Here is a 21,466-nt window from a genome sequence, read left to right as displayed (position 1 = left end):
CAAGTCTTCTCCGTCGAGGCGAGCATTGCTTCGAATTGGGTTTATTCCGTTTCTTCCCGGCGATTCTTCCTGTACACTGTGTTTCATTCGGTTTCTTTTGAAATTTTAAAGCAAAAAGTCGATGACACAACACGCACATGATCAAAACATGGACTTGTGCAGGCTGTGTGAGTTTCAGACCAAATTTCATTCCATCGTCCAAATTTGGCACCAACCCGCTCGCTTCTCCAAAGATCGCGTCCCACTCGACCCAAACGGAAAGCTCTCGAACCCGTAAAGCCGTCTTCTTCAAGCTCCCCACCGCCAGCTTTCACCTCACCTCGCCGCCCTCCGCCCCAAATCCGCCGCGCCCGGACCATGGTTCCGACCGGCCACTAGCCGCCGCCACCTCCCCCCATGTCGTCCGATCGCCCGCTCATCGACGCCGCCTCCCCGCACCCACCGGCGTCGCAGCTCCCGCCGCCGCAGCCGGAGCCTCCCGTCCGGACCGACCCCCTGGGCTTCTCCGTCGAGCTCCCGGACCCCTTCCGCCCGCCCCTCCGCGACCAGCCCGACCCGACCGCCTCGCAGCCGGAGCTGCTCCAGCAGGAGGACGCCGCCGAGTCCCGCGCCGTCGTCGTGGGGGAGGCCTCGGCGGAGTTCGCGGGCAACGCAATCCGGACGGCCAAGTACTCGGCGCTCACCTTCCTGCCGCGCAACCTGTTCGAGCAGTTCCGCCGCCTCTCCTACGTCTACTTCCTCGCCATCACCGTCCTCAACCAGCTGCCCCAGGTGGCCGTCTTCGGCCGCGGCGCCTCCGCGCTCCCGCTCGCCTTCGTGCTCCTCGCCACCGCCGTCAAGGACGCCTACGAGGACCTCCGCCGCCACCGCTCCGACCGCGCCGAGAACAACCGCCTCGCCGCCGTCCTCGCGCCGCCCGCCGCCGAGTTCGCGCCCAGGAAATGGAAGCGCCTGCGCGTCGGGGACGTCGTGCGCGTCGCCTCCAGCGAGACGCTCCCCGCCGACATCGTGCTGCTCGCCACCAGCGACCCCACCGGCGTCGCGCACGTCCAGACCGTCAACCTCGACGGGGAGACCAACCTCAAGACCAGGTACGCCAGGCAGGAGACGCAGCTCAAATTCTCCCGCGACGGCGGCGTCGGCGGCATCCTGCATTGCGAGCGGCCCAACAGGAACATCTACGGCTTCCAGGCCAACTTGGAGATTGATGGCAAGCGCGTCTCCCTCGGACCCTCCAACATTGTGCTCCGTGGCTGTGAGCTAAAGAACACCGCCTGGGCGATAGGGGTCGTGGTGTATGCCGGCAAGGATACCAAGGTCATGCTCAATAACTCTGGGCCGCCATCCAAGCGGAGCCGCCTGGAGACGCAGCTGAATCGGGAGACAGTCATATTGTCCATTATGCTCATTGGGATGTGCACCACAGCATCTGTCCTTGCGGGGATCTGGGTGCTGAATCACCGGGGGGAGCTGGAGTTCACCCAGTTCTTCAGGGAGAAGGATTACACAACTGGGAAGAACTACAATTACTATGGCATCGGAATGCAGATATTCATCACGTTCCTCATGGCTGTCATAGTGTATCAGGTCATCATTCCTATCTCACTGTATATATCCATGGAAATGGTACGGCTTGGCCAAGCTTATTTCATGGGCGCCGACTTGGACTTGTATGACGAATCTTCAAGCTCCAAGTTCCACTGCAGGGCTCTCAATATAAATGAGGATTTGGGACAGATTAAGTATGTATTCTCTGATAAGACAGGGACCCTCACAGAGAACAAGATGGAGTTCCAGTGTGCATCAGTTCATGGTGTTGACTACAGCTCTGCCAAAGATACATCTGGATACTCACTTGTAGGTAAGAAGGTGCTTGATACTCAATTGTAGGTACGGGGGTTCTAATGCACATTGCTTGTTTCATGTTTTTCTTTCCTAATAAGACCTCTCATTTGCCTGTTTGGTCAGTGGATGATCTTCTGTTTACACCAAAAATGGCAGTTAGGACTGATCCTCAGCTTCTCAAGATGCTGAAGAATGGTGGCTCAGATGAGGAAGCAAAGCTTGTGCTTGACTTCTTCCTTGCTCTTGCTGCCTGTAATACCATTGTGCCACTTGTCCTGGACACTAAAGACCCTAGGCAAAAGTTGATTGATTATCAGGGTGAGTCCCCTGATGAGCAGGCTCTAGCTTATGCTGCAGCATCCTATGGCATCGTGCTTGTTGAGCGAACATCTGGTTATGTGATGATCGATGTCCTTGGTGACAGACAAAGGTAACATAGCTCTCACCTTTTGTTTTATGGATAATGTACTCTAAAATCATACACACGAATGTTCTCACCTATTATTGTTGCTAGGCCTGGGGTACTATAGCGGGACTTTTCTTTCTTAGTTTTCTTTTGTCTTTTTTGGCTGTGTGCATCCGTACTGCCATTAGGGTGTTGCGTTGTTGCAGAGGCTGGGTGTAATTGGTATCTTTTGATATTAATATATTCCCTTTATCGAAAGCCTATTTGAATTGGAAGCGCAAAATTCGGTGCTATCAAATGTGATTATGCCTGATCCGTGATCTTCACATCACTGGAAAACTACAAACAAACAAAATTTCTACAACTGTAGTGCCTTGTTGTCTGCAGCAGTTGGTACCACAATTTTGTATACTTTTCCTTTATAGTGTTTATTGATGTCATTGTCAACTGTTATTGATGTTTGGTGGTGTGAATGCTGATGTTTAATGTTGTCTTCCTATGTTGCCTTCTGCGATTTGCAAATGATGTTGTTAATCATCATAACTTCCTTGACAAGATGCTCGTAGCATATTTTGCCCTTGCCAAATGTGTACTGTGAAGTGGAAGCTTCGCATCTGCTTGAAAGTAATGTTTGTATCAGTGTCTTTTGGTTCTTGGTTAATCTTCACATCTGCTCCACATCACTAAATTCATAAATTCGTGAACAGTGAACATTTGGACTTTTTTTGACACTGTAGTTGTGATCTTTCAAATTTGGGCAGAGGTAGGTAGGAACTCCTTTTTTAGTTTTAAAAAAATACAAGATATGTAGGGCACGTTGGCAAAAGAATCCAGATTTCTAGTCCATCTGAATTTTCTTTTGTCCCGTTCTTCTGCATGTGTTGATTATCAAATTGAACTCTGCATTTCATTTGACATTGATCAGTTCAGTGTGTCGAATTGTTATTTCAACATGGCGTACAACTAGTTTTCTATTTGGTTCAGATTTAATAATATGCTCTGAATCATGAAAATTAAGTTAAATTCTCAATTATCTCAAGCAGTACCCTACCTGATCAAAACAAGCTTAACATTGACTTTGTGTTATCCACATGCTAGTGTATGCAGTTGATGTCTTGTTTATGTTGATTTGGTTTCTTTTTTGGTAGTGCTAATTTATTATGTTGACTCATTTACGTCCACGTTCAAGTGCATCATTTTCCCCGTGTCTATCTAGTTTCTATAGATAATTAGCACGATTGATTCACAGTTCTGATGAATCTTGCTGGTATGGCAGATTTGAGATATTAGGACTTCATGAGTTTGATAGCGATCGTAAGCGAATGTCTGTCATTATCGGCTGCCCTGATAAGACTGTTAAGCTATATGTCAAAGGCGCAGACAGTTCAATGTTTGGAATTACCAACAAAGAGTTAGACAATGTTCTTGCTACAGAGGCTCATCTTCACAAATATTCATCACTTGGCCTAAGAACTCTTGTTGTTGGTATGCGTGAATTGAGTCAGCCTGAATTTGAGGATTGGCAGTCAGCATATGAGAATGCTAGCACATCAGTACTTGGCAGGGGAAATTTACTGCGATCAGTTGCAACCAATATAGAGTGCAATATTCACATACTGGGGGCCACTGGGATTGAAGATAAGCTTCAAGATGGGGTACCAGAAGCGATAGAATCTCTCCGGCAAGCAGGCATGAAGGTTTGGATTTTAACAGGGGATAAGCAGGAGACAGCAATTTCTATTGGCTACTCTTGTAAGCTACTAACAAATGACATGAGACAAATTGTGATAAATAACAGTTCTAAGGAGTCTTGCAAGAAAAGTCTCGAGGAAGCACTTGCAACGACTAAGGAGCTAAGGGTTGCTTCTTCAGTTGGCACACTGAATCCAGAATCTTCTGGTGTAATTCTTGCTTTGATTGTAGATGGTAACAGCCTTGTTTACATACTCGAGACTGAGTTGCAAGAAGAGGTACTCATCCATATGTGGTTCTATTATTACTGTACACATCCTTTTGTCCTCAGTAATAAGATCATCTTATTAAGATGTCATAAATGACACATGGTCTGTCTTATTTTGTTTGTGATAGCTTTTCAAAGTAGCCACAGAATGTAGTGTTGTCTTATGTTGTCGAGTGGCTCCTCTACAAAAGGCAGGGGTAGTTGCACTTATAAAAAACAGGACGGATGATATGACCTTAGCAATTGGTGATGGTATTCCTTCCTGCTTCTTCTGTTGTGTTATATTTCTTTTATCTAGGAGGTAATGTGCACAATTGATATATTTTACTTAAACTGTGATATTCAGGAGCAAACGATGTTTCAATGATTCAAATGGCTGATGTTGGGGTTGGCATCAGTGGCCAAGAAGGAGGACAAGCTGTTATGGCATCAGACTTTTCTATGGGACAATTCAGATTCTTGGTTCCTCTTCTATTAGTTCATGGTCACTGGAATTATCAAAGAATGGGTTACATGATCCTTTACAACTTTTACAAGAATGCCACATTTGTTTTAGTTCTTTTCTGGTAAGATTTTTTAAAAGAGAATAAACACTTTATTAATTGGGGAAGTATTACTGTTTAGTCTGGGAGAAAACCAGTTGGAGGTTATTCAAATCCTCCATAGTACAATCTTGGGAAACTGGGAGGCTTATTCATTTTTCTGGTGTTCAGCCGTTATATATAAGATATATATGCTCGTTATCAGTTTAAGACTATAATTCCTAGTTATATCCAATTGAATTGCCTGAAATTTGTTAAGGAGCACCTCTATATTTTTCATATATTTGCATGGACAATCACTAAAAGATAATATTTATGGTATGATCAGGTATGTGTTGTATACATCTTTCACTTTGACAACTGCTATCACTGAATGGAGTAGCCTCTTGTATACTGTGCTTTATACATCCCTTCCGACAATCGTTGTTGGCATTCTTGACAAGGATCTTAGTAAGTCAACACTGCTAGCTTACCCAAAGCTATATGGAACTGGCCAAAGGAATGAGAAGTATAATGTGAATTTGTTTGTCCTCAATATGCTTGAAGCACTTTGGCAGAGTTTGGTTGTTTTCTACATACCGTATTTTGCATATAGACAAAGTACAATAGATATGTCTAGTCTCGGAGACTTGTGGGCACTTGCATCTGTCATCATTGTAAATATGCAATTGGCCATGGACATCATTCGGTGGAATTGGATTATACATGCGTTTGTATGGGGCACGATTGCAGCAACTGCCATTTGCCTCTTTGTGATAGATTCAATATGGGTTCTTCCTGGTTATGGGTAAGTACTTTATCTCCAGCATCTTATTACTTGTATGACCCCCCCTCCCACATTTTCGTATTCCATGCAATAGCTGTGATCTTGATATTAGTTTTGAACTGGTAAAGGTATTTAGACTCTTCTCTGCATTGGACATATAAGAAGATAGCAAAGTTTCCTGCAACATGTGTCTATATTGTTAGTTATTAATCTTCTGAACAAATAAAATTAGCCTTGAGATTTAAGAATTACAATCGGGAGGCAGGACCTGTGATCTGTAGTTTCTTAGTTTGGGATGTTTGAACTTGGAGGTTCTGCTTCTCTAATGTGATAAGGAAGCAACAAGCAACATCACACTCGAGTACTCATGCCTTGCTTTTTTTTTTCTGTTAATGCATAACATTTTCTTCTTTCTCTTGCACTACAATTCTTCCAGTATACATGGATTAAACACTCTATTTTTTGCAAGCATCTCTGTTTCTTAGGATTTAGTGCAACTTGTGCAATTGCCTGTGAATATCTATAGATGCAACAAACTGACGCCAAACAATAAATGCAGGGCCATCTTTCATGTGATGGGGACAGGTTTGTTTTGGTTACTGCTGCTTATCATTATTGTTGCAGCAATGGTCCCACATTTTGTAATCAAGGCTTTCACGGAGCACTTTAATCCGAGTGATATTCAAATTTCTCGAGAGATGGAGAAGTTTGGGGCTTTAAATCAGGTGAACCGTGCGGAAATTCCAATGAGAACGGTTTCATGACCCTAGAAGGGCAGTTGTATAGTGTTTTTCTTCTTTTCATTTTTTATTCTCTTGCTCCTTTCGCCCTAGAAGGTCATTCATTTATTAACTGTAAGGTGATAGTTTTGCCTCTTGAGATGTATGTAAGTATGTGTGTATCATGTATGTATCCCATCAAACTTCCTCTATTCCTAAATATAAGACGTTTTGGCAGTTCAATTTGAGCTGCCAAAACATGTTATATTAAGGACCGGAGGGAGTAACATTTACCAGAAAAGAAATAGAAATTGTTGACATACGAGGATTCTCTTGCCCTGGTGTCGGCCATTATTGTGAACAGTGTGATGTATATTATCCCTTACTACATCTGAAAAGTATAATTTGTGCTCGTATTCTCTTGTCTACTTTTATATGATAATTCACTAGATCTGCTGACCCTACAATGAGTACATGAAACATCACAGGATATATTCAGATTTCTCTATGATTGAACTGGATTAATTCCATTTAGACCACTTCGGTTCCTGAATTAAGCAACTGGAGAAGGTTGGCATAGCAAACATTGCATAACCTTAAGAACAGTTAGCTAGATACAAGCATCAGAGTATTAATCATCCAAAAAATGGAAGAGAACATCGCAAATATCTTGTTGGCCTCCAACACCACTCGCAGTAAGAGCTACCGGTCTATACTGGGGGACGCTTTCCAGCAGATCATAGTACGGCGTCTTTCCAAACTTAACCAGTGCCAGGAGAACTAGCCTAATGATTTACATAGATGCTCTCCGAAGAAGCATAAACATTTGAGCAACCTAAACAGTAAGTTGAGCACTGGTAGGCCTCCAACCGATTTGAGTTGGCTGTAGAAGTGCTTGCAGTCTAGCAACTCAAGACAACACCAGACAAAAGGACTGACCATACTGTGGAATATCACATTCTCTTTGGACAACACTCTGGTGGCGGTTGATGACATTGGTTAGAAACAAAACATCAAGCTTCTCAGGTCCTCTCTTGAAATGACTGAGAGCGAGAAAAAGCTGCTGGATTGGCCTGCAGAGTCTGAGGAGATTCTGGCGTCTTGTCATGCTTTAGAACCTTCGGCTGGAGAGACTTGATCATGCCTTTGTCATCAGGTTTGATGCCTAGAGCATCCCAGACTGAACTCTTTGCGGCCTCGGCTGGGTCACCAATCCGAAGAGTTTTAGGGACTCGTATGTTGTTTCCACTCTTTTCTTCTTCGTGTAGGTCTGCTTCTCTTGAATGCTTTCCAAGCGTTGGAGAATTGTCCTCCGAACAGTTAGTTTTGTTTGGAGAGCCATTGCTCCCATGACATGGTGAACTCAACATTCCACTAGGCCAGCCAGAAATATAGCTCCAGAGAGGCGGCGGCATCAGAGGAAAGGGAACAACAGGAGTGCAAATTCCTGGAGCTTCCATCATCGGTGGAGCCACCCACGAAGGCAGGCTGTGCCTCGCCATTTCAGACCCATGAATAGGCTCTGTCGAGCACTGAGTAGCTGCCATGAAAGCAATACTGTTATACGCAGGACTCCAGGGAAACACCAAAGCAGGACCGTGAGGGTGAGACAATGTGACACCATTACAATATCCTGACACATTGCTGGGCTCATTTTTATCTGCGCTACCCGGCATCTGGTTTGAGCAATCCGATACTGGTGCAGAAGATGGACATGATTGTTCTTCCTTATTATCACCAGTGGCCAAGGAAACAAGGTGAGTGTCCTTCTGTTCTCTACTATTAAGGATTGAAGCCGTGGACTGTAAAACTGGCACTTCAGATCCAACTTCCTTCACCCTTTCATTTTCTTTAATTGGCCCTGGAAGGACAGGAGGTACAAGGGGAAGAGCTAGATGGTGAATTGCACTGGAGACATCTCCAGGAGCAGCTATATTATTACCACACGACATCAGAGCATGGTGGTACTGAATTGCATTCTTTCTGCGTCTTCCAGAACCTACAGGAACATTCCTAATATTTCCACCAGCAGTCCAATACCTCTGGCAATTCCTGCAGAAGTGCCTAGGCTGGCTAACATTGTAATTGTTGAAGTAGCAGAACTTTGTTTCCATGCTATTGCAGCGAGGGCATGGTACTATCATATCAGGCTTCTTCAGTACATTCTCTTGGCCAGATCCATCAGATTCGGACTTAATTTGAGACTTGGAATCAGTTCCCATTTTCCCGCCATGTCTGCTGATAGTTTGCAAACCATTCTGCTCAGTATTGTTGGAACAGAAAGGTGTTGCGTCAACATTCAGCAGCTTGTCGGAGACAGTTGGCATGACATCGTCGTTGTTTGCATCATTTCTTGGCTTGGTGACAACCTGAAATATTATTTAACATGCATTAAACTGATGATTCAAATATGTATAGCATAGTCTTAGAACGTGACAACAGATAAAATGCAAAATATTGAGCAGCAGTCATGTTGATTTAGCTAGAAAAAGTTACACCTTTACAAAGAAGTATGGTGATCATGTAACTGTTATTTTGTTGAATTACTACCAGGCATGTAAATATGGCATGCTGGAAACACTGCAGACACTACTGGTATGAGGTCATAACATCCACTTGATAGCATAGCTGATTTAAATTGACATGCAACACTCTGTTGCCGTTTCTTCAGTCATGCACAGTTTATTTTCATGTTTACCAATGAATTACATGCCTCACTATGTTTGTTCAAGAGGTGTTAAAACATTGAATAATAATACCAATAATTTTCCCCTATGTGCATGCACTAAAGTATGATGGAATATGCACATGAGTAGGTTTTGCATCTATAGGGCAGCTTGCAAAAACCATTTTCTGGAATCATTTTGAAATTTGGTAGTGCTAAAACAAAATTGATCGGACAGCAATGACACATATGGCATGGTTTCAGTTTCTGCTTGGAGCTATGTTGCTCGGAGTCTGTCACTAATGTTTTGAGCAATATTGGTACAACTGGCAGGCATAGCGTTGATTCCATCATGAACCATAGCTGAATTTCATGATCACTAGCTTTAGCATTCCAAAAGACAAACCATAGCTGCTTCAGAGTCCATAGCAGAACTGTTGGCAAACCAAGTTTCCCTCTGGTTCAACATAAGACTATGCGTGATTTTTTTTTTATAGGACTCCAATCAAGCATTTAGATTATGTTGGGTTTCTTAGCTACTGGCGAAAATGACCGGCTTAATCTTAATAAAGATCTCAAGTCGGCTAACTGAGTTGCAATTCAATGCAAATTCCCTTGATACAGAACTGTTTCCCTATTAGTACACCTTTTCAACGTAGTACCAGTAGATACTACTGGAAGAGCAGGCTCATAGCGCATACCAATTGAAGGTACTACTACTGTCTACATCCTGTCAAATCAAGAAGGCTCCTATAGTACACATAGACAAGACAATCCAATTAATTCCCTGAACCCTGATTAAGAGACCAGGAAACATAATTGAATTGAAGAGGCAAACATAATTATAGATGAGGTTTCTAATAAGACTAAACAGACTACCCGAACGAGCGAGAGAGGGAGATCATGTGTACTCTTTAGTCGCAAACGCGGGAGGAAAATTAGTAAAATCTCTTTCAATCAAGATCAATTCAAAAGAGTGATTTTGGATCAAAATGGAGAAAATAAAAGGTTCCACATATGGTTCAGAATTGCATCCAGCAGCATGGCAGTAAAACAGCAATTCTTGACACCACCTCGCGAAAAAAAAAAATCATTTTTAACAACAACAGATAACTGGCACCTGAAGAAAAATAATAAATTGCTGACTTAAACACATCTCGCATGAGAGGAGAAAACGAAAACGAAGCTGCAAACCAAAAGAGAATCCCAGCAGAAACAACCGCGCATTGACAGCGCAAAAGCGGGCAAGAAAGAAGAAAAAAGGAGAACGCGTCGCATTAAATCGCATCCAAAGGCAAGGGAAGCGAAGTGAACCGGAGCACTACCCGGGCAAGAAAGAAAGATTGGAGAAACTGAGGCTGGTGCTTCCGCGCAATGCCCACTAACCTCGGCGGAGGCGTCGCGGAGCGGGATTGTGCGGCCGAAGAGCTTAATGGCGGTGTCCCCGCGGTCGTTAAGCGCGGCCATGGCGGCGAGGTCCTGATCTCGGCCTCGCGGGAGGGTGGTGGGGAGAATGGCAATGTCAGGCTGGTTCGCGCGGGGCGCCGGCGAGGAGGTAGTGAAGGGGAGGGGATCGAAGTCCAACAAATAATTGTGCGTGGATGCGCGAGCAAAAAGTGTAGCCTACTTTTGGGGCAGAGCAGAGGGAGAGAGAGAGAGAGAGAGAGAGGTTGCTGGGAGTGGACGAACTTTGTGGGCGTTTTGCCCTTTTCCACCGGGGTGGCCGGTAAAGTCACAAGGGGATGCACTCACGCAAAAGACGTCATTCTTCTTTACAAATCACCAACGGATACACAAAGAACTCTATTTTCATAACAAGTTATGTCCATTTATTGTGCAACAATCACAAGATCACATATTATTGTATATAAATTCTCAAAAAACATATTATTGTATTTGAGTTACATATTTGTAACTTTTTTTCAGCCTAAATCATTTTGTGATTATATTGACATGCACGTAATTGTATTTATTTTCTCGTGTATGAATTTTTTAACTTCAGAAATATGATTTTCTCTACCGGTGGATTGGTTATAGAAGATAGCTACACTCTACTTAGAGCATCTCGAGGCTATATCGCGCCTGCACTAAAATAACTGCTGATATATCGCGTGCCCGACCGATTTGCGACCTCTAGCGGAAGCGTCAAAGTTGCGCGCGCTCTAAAAGTTTTTCCGCGTGCGGGATTCTGCGCCCTCCAACGCCCCAAAAATAACACTTCCGGTCGAGCGCGCGCTATCGTTGTGGCTCGCGCGCAAACAACCAACCGCGACGGTGAAGCTTCACTCGCATCTGCGCCTCTCCTTCCCTATTTCAGCGATGTGATTTCGGCGCCGCACCTGAGGTCGCCGCCACTGTCGCGCCTTTTTTCCCGGGCGCGTCAAGCGAGTTGCCACCACCGTGCGTCGGCATGTTCGGTGCCGCTGCGCTGCTTCCACGGACACCATGTCCTCCTCTAGACGCGACCCAACATGGTGCACGCAAGGTGCTTGGCGAAATCGCCGAAAGGTATGTCTCTGTCCCCGCCGCGCTATTTTTCCCAAGGTAGATGAAATGAGCCCAACTTTTGCGTGTTCGTAGAGGTCCGACGATTCATCCAATGATGAAGTTGAGATTGAGGAAGAAGAGAACATGTTGATGCTATTGGCTTGGCGCGCCAACAAAGAACCGAAGCGAGGTGGCTCGGTTTTTGGTAGACACAAGTTGTGGAGGGAAAGAATCGAAGGTCACAATAGGTTGATGCGGATGTATTTCAACGAAAATCCGACATTTCCCGAGCACTACTTTCATCGGCGTTTTCGGATGAGAATCAACTTTTTCAAGTGCATCGCCGCAAAGGTGGCCAAGTTTGATCGGTTTTTTGAGCAAAGGAGGAATGCCGCCGGAGAGCTTGTGCATAGCACCTACCAAAAGGTGACGGCCGCCTTGCGTATGTTGGCATACGATATACCGGTGGATCTAATTGATGACCATTTGGCTATGGGAGAGAGTCAAGCCATCGAGTGTGTCAAGCGCTTTGTCGTTGCAATTGTGCACGTGTTCGGCACCACCTACCTGAGATGTGGACTACTCCTTTTTCAACTTGATGGGGGTTCCTATGCAATTCCATAGAAGAGAACATAGAGTGGCGCGTTTCATTGCGTCATGTCATGCCATTCGGTCCAATGATGCGCATGATGAGTTTCAAAAAGATCTCATCGAGGAGTGGTGGAAATGGAATGGCAAACAATAGTGCCTACATATTTGTTCATTTGTTGAAAAACAATTTGTTGTTGTGGTGATGAAAAACTTGTTGTATTTGTTGATGAACAATTGTTGTGTTGCCCATGTACTATTTGTTTGTGTTGTAATAATAACTAGACAATTTATTATTGAATTACTTGGGTTTGTTTGATCATGTTGATTCTACAGTTGCTTGTGAAATATGTTTTTAGCGCGCCTGCTGGGGCGACTTTGGCTATTTTTGGCGCACCGCTTGTGGAGGAGAAACATGCACCGCACGCTATACTGGGATGGAGCGTGCTACAAAGTGGTTTTAGCGCACCGCGATATAACGCCTCTGTTGGAGATGCTCTTATGCGGTTCAAGGAATCTTTATAAAGCTTGTTGAAAGGACACACATGTAGCTAGAATGGGGTTGAATAGGCTATTTAAAACTTTTAGAATATTAGCTTGAATAAATATGAAATGAAACTATTGTTTAATTTGTTAAACACAAAACTTATACCCCCTCCATTCCTATATATAATGTATATAACTTTTTGAGATAAGTCTTCAAAATATAAGGTATATTGCGTTGGACAACCTGTGTGGAATTTTTTAGGGATTTGCTTGTATTTTATTATCTTTTGAAAACTCCTCTATTTTACCATGTTAATTGTTCAAGATCAATCTCGCCATAACCTTGTGTAGTTTTCTCTCCACGTATGTTTCTTAATTTCCGTGCTAAAAACTATACACGTTATATCTAGGAACATATGGAGTATATACTATGGTCATATATATGCACCAACAACTTATACTAAGGAAGACAAGCAACTATGTGATATCAAGATGTACATTTCAAGAACGAAGACTATCGGAAAGTAAAATGCAATAAAGGAGCTCGGGTAAATAGATAACCGAGGCACGTGGAGACGATGATGTATCCCAAAACTCACACCTTTGTAGATGCTACTCTCCGTTGGAGCGGCGTGGAGGCACAAGGCTCACTAAACTCTACAATAGCTCACCTTAATCTCCTCCAGCCTTCCCACCAGAAGATAAATTTTTGATCCACTTTAGAACTCTCGATAGGGATCACCGAGCCCATACAAGTTTAGGACAATCTCCACACCTCAAATGGAGGATCCAAGTAGCTGCCACAAAAGGCCTGAATCTTAGCGCAATCTCCACAACTTGATTGGAGGATCCAAAGTAATCACCATAATAAAAGTTGTATATGGTTCCAAGAAACCAAGAGGAACAAGTTTCTAGTACAAGCATCCGAGAGTAATAAGCTCACGGACTTTCACCAATTAAATCTCCGGGGTGAACTCAAACTAATGTAGCAAATGTAACAACAAGAACACACGAGGTTCTCAAATCCTTCTCTCTAATATCCCACCTAAGCAACACAAGCCATGGAAAACTATGAGAGCAAGAAAAAGGCAAGAAATCCACAAAATCTCCAAGATCTAGACCCAATCTGTTCCCCTCACTAAAAGAAGATATTGATTGGTGGAAATGTAGATCTAGATCCCCTCGCTTTTTCCCCTCAAAAAATATGCAACTATCATATGAGGAATATAGTGTTGGAGATATGCCCAAGAGACAATAATAAAAGCGTCTATTGTTATATCTTAGTGTTCATGATAAATATTTACATCCCATGCTATAATTGTATTAACCAGAAACATCAATACTTGTGTGTTTTGTAAACATAAAGGAGTCCCTAGTAAGCCTCTTGTTAAACTAGCTTGTTGATTAATAGATGATCATGGTTTCCTGATCATGAACATTGAATGTTATTAATAAGTATAACAATATCATATCATTAAGTGAATTATGTGATGGACATACACCCATAGTAAGCGTAGCATGTAATCAAGTCATTAAAGTTTGTTGTGCTTCAAGCTTTAAATATACATAGTAACCTAATCCTTCGACCATGAGATCATGTTAATCACCTACACCGGATGGATGCTTTGATGAAACCAAACACTACTTCGTAAATGGGTTCTTATAAAGGTGGCATTAAGTGTTTGGAAAGTATAGGGTTGAGGCATGTGGATCAAGAGTGAGATTTGTCCATCCAAATGACGGATAGATATACTTTGGGCCCTCTCGGTGGAATCACATCCAATTAGCTTGCAAGCATGTGACTGGATCACAAGGGATATCATATCACGGTACGAGTAAAGAGTACTTCTCGGTAACGAGGTTGAACTAGGTATGGAGATACCGATGATCAAACTTTGGATAAGTAAAATATCGCGAGACAAAGGGAATTGTTATTTTAAGTGAATGGTTCTTTTGATCACAAAGTTATCGTTAAATATGTGGGAGCTATTATGGATCTCCAGGTCCCACTATTAGTTATTGATCGGAGAAGAGTCTCGATCATGTCCGCATAGTTCTCGAACCGTAGGGTGACACACTTAAGTTTTGATGTCGTTATAAGTAGATATGGAATATGGAATGGAGTTCGAATGTTGTTCGGAGTCTCGGATGGGATCCAGGACATCATGAGGAGTTCCGGAATGGTCCGGAGAATAATATTCATATATAGGAAGTCACTTTCCAAGTTTGGAAATGATCAGGTGCATTTATGGAAGGCGCTAGAATGTTCTAGAACCTTCTGGAATAAATCGCTATGGAAGGTGGAGTCCCGGATGGACTCCACCAACCCTAGCCAGCCAACCAAGAGGGAAGGTGGAGTCCATGGTGGACTCCACCACCTTGGCCAGCCAAGGGAGAAGGAAAGGGAGCAATCTCACTTCCCCTAGGTTTCACCCATATGGCAGTTTTGGAGTTGGACTTCAATTTGGTTTTGTGGCAAACCCTAGGGGGTTCCACCTATATAAAGAGAGGGAGAGGGAGAGGGTCGGCCACCTCTTAAGCCGCACCACCAAAGGGCACCCAAGGCCGATGCCCAAGTGCCCCCTCTCCCAAACCCTAGCCACTCCCCTCCTCCATCTTCTCCCCCGGTGCTTACGACGAAACGCTGCCGGAGATCTCCACCACCACCACCACCATCACCATGCCGTCGTGCTGGCGGGATTCTGAGGAGGATCTACTACATCCGCTGCCCGCTGGAACAGGGAGAAGGACGTCTTCAGCAACACCGTATGTGTGACCGAGTGCGGAGGTGCTGCCCGATTGTAGCACCGTCAAGATCTTCTACGCGCTTTTGCAAGCGGCAAGTGATCGACTAGATCGACCACGAGATTTATCTCGTTAACTCTTAGCGATCTTCGAGGGTATGTTGATCTTCACCTCGTTACTACCATCTAGTAGATTAGATCTTGGCTTGTTATTCATTCTTGCGGTAGGAATTTTTTTGTTTTCTATGCTACGAATCCCTACGGTGGTTTCAGAGCCGTGTCTATGCATATTTTTTTTTGCACGAGTAGAACATAATGGTTTTGTGGGCATTGATGCTTTTGTTGTCTCTTGTTATGTGTACTTTGCATCTTGCGGGATGGTGGGATGAAGCGGCCCGGGCTAACTTTACTTGACCGCGTTCATAAGACCTGCTCCACTCTTAACATGCAACTTGTATTGCATAAGTGGCTTTGCGGGTGTCAGTTTTTCTCACCATAGTTAAGATTCAATTTACAATTTCAATTGACAACACTTGTATCAGCGTTGTGGTTCATGTTCGTAGGTAGATTGGATCTTACTCGAAAACCCTAAACCATGTAAAATATGCAAACCAAATAAGAGGCGTCTAACTTGTTTTGCAGGGTTTGGTGATGTGATATGGCCATGATGCGATGATGAATATGTATGAGTTGATCATTATTGTATTGTGGCAACCGGCAGGAGCCTTATGGTTGTCTTTATATTTCATGTAGTAGTATTATTTCAAAGTAGTTGTAATAGTTGCTACACGTGGTGGATAACCATGAAGACGACGCCATTGACCTTGATGCTACATCGACGATGATGGAGATCATGCCCGTTGATGATGGAGATCATGTCCGTGTTTTGGAGATGAAGATCAAAGGCGCAAAGACAAAATGGCCATATCATATCACATTATGAATTGCATGTGATGTTAATCCTTTTATGCATCTTATATTGCTTAGATCGCGACGGTAGCATTATAAGATGATCCCTCTCACTAAAAATCAAGATAATAAAGTCTTCGTCCTTAGTTAGCACCGTTGCTAAGACTCGTTGTTTCGAAGCATCACGTGATGATCGGGTGTGATAGACTCAACATGTGCATACAACGGGTGCAAGCCAGATTTGCACATGCGCAAACTAAGGTTTGACTTGACGAGCCTAGCATGTACAAACATGGCCTCGAAACACGGCAAACCGAAAGGTTAAGCATGAATCATATAGATGATATGATGAACATGTCGATGTTCGCCATTGAAGCTACATCATCTCTCGTGATGATCGGACTTGGTGTACTGAATTTGGTTCGTGTAATCACTAAGGTAACATGAGGAATGTTGTTTTGAGTGGGAGTTCACCTAGTTAATTTAAGAATTAATAGTAAACTCAATTTATCCTGAACAAAGTCTAAATTGTATTTGAATTAAATTTTGTAGAATTGGCATCCCTTTTCTACTTTATGCTGGGCTTGTAATTGAGATAGAAACACTGTTAAATCTAACAAGTAACTTTACGGACTGGTACCGTATTGTTAAAGAATCAAGAAATGATTAAGTCCTATTGCAATCTTTTGGTAATCCTCAAAATTGCTGATTCGAAAAGCAATGGTTTCAATTAGTATCTAAAATTATATTATCTCCTTGAAACTTGATGTTCAAATCCGTTTGAAAAGTAAGGAGCTAAAAAGTTTGTTTTCAGAAATAAGCAAGGTGTGAGATATATGTGATATCTAAGACCTTATTACAAGATAATAGAATATAATTTAGTGAGACTACATAAACTCATAAGTTTTTATGGGAATGTACGAAGGTTGAAGACGCTAGGCATCCCGATCCTCCAACTAGTTGGGCACTAACATTATTCGCATATCCATGTAAGCCATAGTAGCTTCATCATTAAGTTGTCATGATTTGATGGATAAAATTATGAGTGAAATTGTTCATCACATTAAAAAAATACTAATCCGAAACACTTGTCATGTGATGATCAACTTGAAAATGCGAACCTCAATGTTATTGGTATTTGACCAACAAGCCTAGAAGATATTGATGTTGAAGTCTTTTCTGAAATATAAGGAAAGTCGAAAGAGAAACCACAAAAAAAATTTAGCAGAAAGAAAAAAGGACTAGAAAGTCTAGCTCAGGTGTATATAGATGATATACATGTTATGAATGTATTCTTTGATTGGTCACACAATGGAATTCTTGAGTATTTGTACCATATTGGTTGGTATGAAATGTCATACAACACAACGCAATACAAGAATACAATGGCCTAAGTGACTGACAAGGAATATGGTAATAATGCACGTTTAGAACAAAATAAAGTGTTATTGTGTTCGTCGTTGGCATTCTACCTAGTTTTTCAGATTTATCATAAAAAACTTAATAATTGTTATTTTGCTCTGGTCAAATGAAAACAATGAGTTGTTCAAATTATGACCATACTCCATGTACGATGGATAAGTTATTATAAATCTTAATGGTGAAACACACATGCATAACACTGACGCTAAAATGTCATAAGGCAAATGATTTGAATTCCACTTATTTGTGGAACCGCCATTTAAGTCATGTTAGAAAGGAACGCATGAAGAAACTCCATGCAAATGGATTTTTAGAGTCATTTGATTTTTTGAATCTTTTGGCACTTGCAAATCTTTTCTAAAGAAATGACTGAAATACCATTCATAGGCCAAGAGTTGAACGGGAAACTAACTTAGTGGAAATATACATGACGATGTGTGTGGTTCATTGGGCATAGTTGTGTGCGGAAGATTCTTCTACTTCATGAAAACTTCCAACAATAAATTGAGTGTATATATATGGATATATTTATTCGATGAGGAATAAGTTTGAAACATTTGAATAGATTCAAATAAATTTCAGCATAGAGTGGAAATTATCATAATAGTAAAGTCAAATATCTATGATTGGATCATGGTGGAAATATTTGAAGTACGAGTTTTTCTTAGCGAACATCTAAGAGAGTTACGAAATTGTTCCACAACTCACGTTTCTTGGAACACCATAGTCATGATGGAGTATTCGAAAGGCATATCCAAACCTTTTTGGATTAATGATGAGATAAAATAAAATAATGCCATTATATTTTGTGGATTATGCTTTAAAGACTGTCGCTTTTACACTAAATAGAGCGTCATCATAATCTGTTGAAATGACACCATATGAGTTATGACATGTGTATAAACCCTAATAGTCCTTTCTTGAATTTTGGTATGCATACCATAAGTAAATGAGTTTACAACCAAAATCGGATGAATGTCTTTGTTGGTTATCACAGAGAACAAATTGGGAATTCTTTCCACTGTGAAGTCAAAGACAAAAGTGTTTGTCGATGTTACTTGCTTATTTCTAAGAAATTGTTTGTAGCAAAGTTTTGAGTGGGAGGACAATGGAACTTGATAAGGTAGATGAACCTGAGCATGATGATCAGAGTAGCGCAGCATCGGAAATGGTTCCGGAAGCGGCCACGGCGATCATGGCTCCCATGTCTACAAAGTGTTATAGTCATGGAGATCGAAGTACCTATTGAACCTTGTAGGTATGGTTTACTTTGTGATCAAATAAATGATTTGTGGACAAAGGATTGATTTTGAACAATGATAAACCAACTACATGCAAAGAAGCTATGATGGGCCCTGACTCCATTAAAATGGCTAAGAGCCATGAAATCCAAGATAGTATATAAAATCAAGCTTGGAGCTTAGTAAACCTTTTGAAGGAATAAATACTTTTTAAAAGTAAATGGATCTATAAAATTAGAATTGGATATAATATCCTTGAAGAAGCTCAACTTGTCAAAAGATTGTTTACGACAAAGTTCAAAGAGTTGACTGCGATAAGATTAGATCTTCAGCAGCGATGCTTATAGTCTATGCGGATTGTTATAGTAATCACTACATATTTCTTTTATGAGATATGTTAGTAGGATGGCAAAATACATTTCTTAACAGAAGTGTGTATTAAAGGTGTATACAAGATACAGCTGAGAGTTTTGCTAGTCCGTAGAATACTAGAAAGGTATACAAACTTCACTGGATGAAGTGAGTATCACGGAGTTGGAATCTTCACCGGATGAAATAATCAAAGAGTTTTTGATTTCATCAAAAACAATGAAGATTCTTGCATTTGCAAGAAATTAAGTGGGAGCGCTGAGACATATTTTAATACTTTATGTAGATGACATATCGTTGATTAGAAATGATGTAATTATGAACTTGATATGATTAAAATGTTTCATTCAAAATTAACTTCAATGAAAGGATATGGGCTAAAAACATATTTAGCGTCAAGATATATGAAGATAGATTGAAGCGCATAATAAGTTTAAGTCAAAGTACATAGAATAAATATTGAAGTAGTTCAATATGAAAACATCAAGAAGGTGTTCTTTTCCATGTGGAGGTCTAAACAAGACTTGAGTGTATTTGACACTCAATGAGTAAAAACACATGAAGTGAGTTTAGATCATGAATAATATCACAATCAGATGTTCTATGCTCTAAGGTGTTACGATCATATATCAGAATGATTCATATGACGATCATTAGACTTGAGTGCTTTGTCAGAGCCGAGGATATAAATATATAGTTTTATATGGGGTAATGACAAACAAATCATTGTAAGGTGTTACACCGATATTAGTTTGGTCATATATAAAAATGAATTTTAATCTCAATTAGACTAATGTGTTCATTAAAAGGTAGCACAATGAGCTAGAGAGAGTCTATGCTAGATTTAGATGAGTTCTAAATATTGTGACGGATTCTATAAACGAAGGCAGAGTATCTCATTGTTTTGACAATGACCGAGGGCATTTGAGTCGAGGAGTTCGTTGAGAACTTGGTGTAGTTCCGATAGTGTCAGAAGTATGAAGCTATATTGTATGTGACAATATTGGTAACATATTTCAGACCGCGGAAGTAAGGTCCCACCAGAAGACCAAACATATACGATTAATGCCAACTCATTAATTTTGAAAAATGAGTAATGCGTAGAGACGCAAATGAATTGCAAAATACATACGTTTCTAAGAATATCAGATTGGTTGACTGAAACCTCTCCCATAAGAAAACATGATAAGCACCAGAAGGCCAAGGTGTTAAATCTTTATAAATGTAAACTAGATTATTGACTCTAGTGTAAGTGGGAGACTGTTTGAGATATGCCCAGGAGACAATAATAAAAGTGTTTATTGTTATATCTTAGTATTGATAAATGTTTACATCCCATGCTATAATTATATTAACCGGAAACATTAATACTTGTGTGTTTTGTAAACATGAAGGAGTCCCTAGTAAGCCTCTTGTTAAACTAGCTTGTTGATTACTAGTTGATCATGGTTTCCTGATGATGAACATTGGATGTTATTAATAACAAAATCATATCATTAGGTGAATGATGTGATGGACATACACCCATAGTAAGCGTAGCATATGATGAAGTCATTAAAGTTCGTTGTGCTTCAAGCTTTAAATATACATAGGAACCTAATCCTTCGACCATGAGATCATGTTAATCACCTACACCAGATGGAGGCTTTGATGACACCAAACACAACTTCTTAAATGGGTTGTTATAAAGGTGGCATTAAGTGTTCAAAAAGTATAGGGTTGAGGCACATGGATCAAGAGTGGGATTTGTCCATCTAAATGACGGATAGATATACTTTGGGCTCTCTCGGTGGAATGACATCCAATTAGCTTGCAAGCATGTGACTGGATCACAAGGGATATCATATCAAAGTACGAGTAAAGAGTATTTATCGGTAGTAAAGAGTATTTATCAGTAACGAGGTTGAACTAGGTATGGAGATACCGACGATCAAACTTCAGATAAGTAAAATATCGCGAGACAAAGGGAATTGTTATTTTATGTGAATGGTTCTTTCGATCATAAAGTCATCGTTGAATATGTGGGAGTTATTATGGATCTCCAGGTCCCGCTATTAGTTATTGATCGGAGAAGAGTCTCGATCATGTCCGCATAGTTCTCGAATCGTAGGGTGACACACTTAAGGTTTGATGTCGTTATAAGTAGATATGGAATATGGAATGGAGTTTCAAATGTTGTTCGGAGTCTCGGGTGGGATCCAGGACATCACGAGGAGTTCCAGAATGGTCCAGAGAATAAGATTCATATATAGAAGTCACTTTCCAAGTTTGGAAATGATGTGGTGCATTTATGGAAGGTGCTAGAATGTTCTAGAAC

The 21,466-nt window shown here is 41.5% G+C and overlaps 2 protein-coding genes across 2 annotated transcripts; one reads left to right on the top strand and one right to left on the bottom strand.

The window, feature by feature from the left end:
* Nucleotides 1-295: 295 nt before the first annotated feature.
* LOC127342529 (phospholipid-transporting ATPase 1) lies at nucleotides 296-6,654 on the top strand. The gene is made up of 7 exons (XM_051368490.2): nucleotides 296-1,861; nucleotides 1,969-2,275; nucleotides 3,528-4,221; nucleotides 4,340-4,463; nucleotides 4,558-4,777; nucleotides 5,082-5,540; nucleotides 6,079-6,654. The coding sequence occupies exons 1-7, from the start codon at nucleotides 397-399 to the stop codon at nucleotides 6,281-6,283; spliced, it is 3,474 nt and encodes a 1,157-aa protein (XP_051224450.1). The 5' UTR covers nucleotides 296-396; the 3' UTR covers nucleotides 6,284-6,654.
* Nucleotides 6,655-6,809: 155 nt separating this feature from the next.
* LOC127342530 (cyclic dof factor 1) lies at nucleotides 6,810-10,576 on the bottom strand. The gene is made up of 2 exons (XM_051368491.2): nucleotides 10,290-10,576; nucleotides 6,810-8,607 (listed from the first exon to the last, which is right to left on the bottom strand). Exons 1-2 carry the CDS (start codon nucleotides 10,368-10,370, stop codon nucleotides 7,261-7,263), a joined length of 1,428 nt encoding a protein of 475 aa, XP_051224451.1. The 5' UTR covers nucleotides 10,371-10,576; the 3' UTR covers nucleotides 6,810-7,260.
* Between the last annotated feature and the right edge of the window lie 10,890 nt (nucleotides 10,577-21,466).

This window comes from Lolium perenne, chromosome 3 (assembly GCF_019359855.2).
Source record: "Lolium perenne isolate Kyuss_39 chromosome 3, Kyuss_2.0, whole genome shotgun sequence".
NCBI lineage: Eukaryota > Viridiplantae > Streptophyta > Magnoliopsida > Poales > Poaceae > Lolium > Lolium perenne.
The sequence above is the reverse complement of the archived record's forward strand: the minus strand, read 5'-3'. Positions and strand labels throughout refer to the sequence as shown.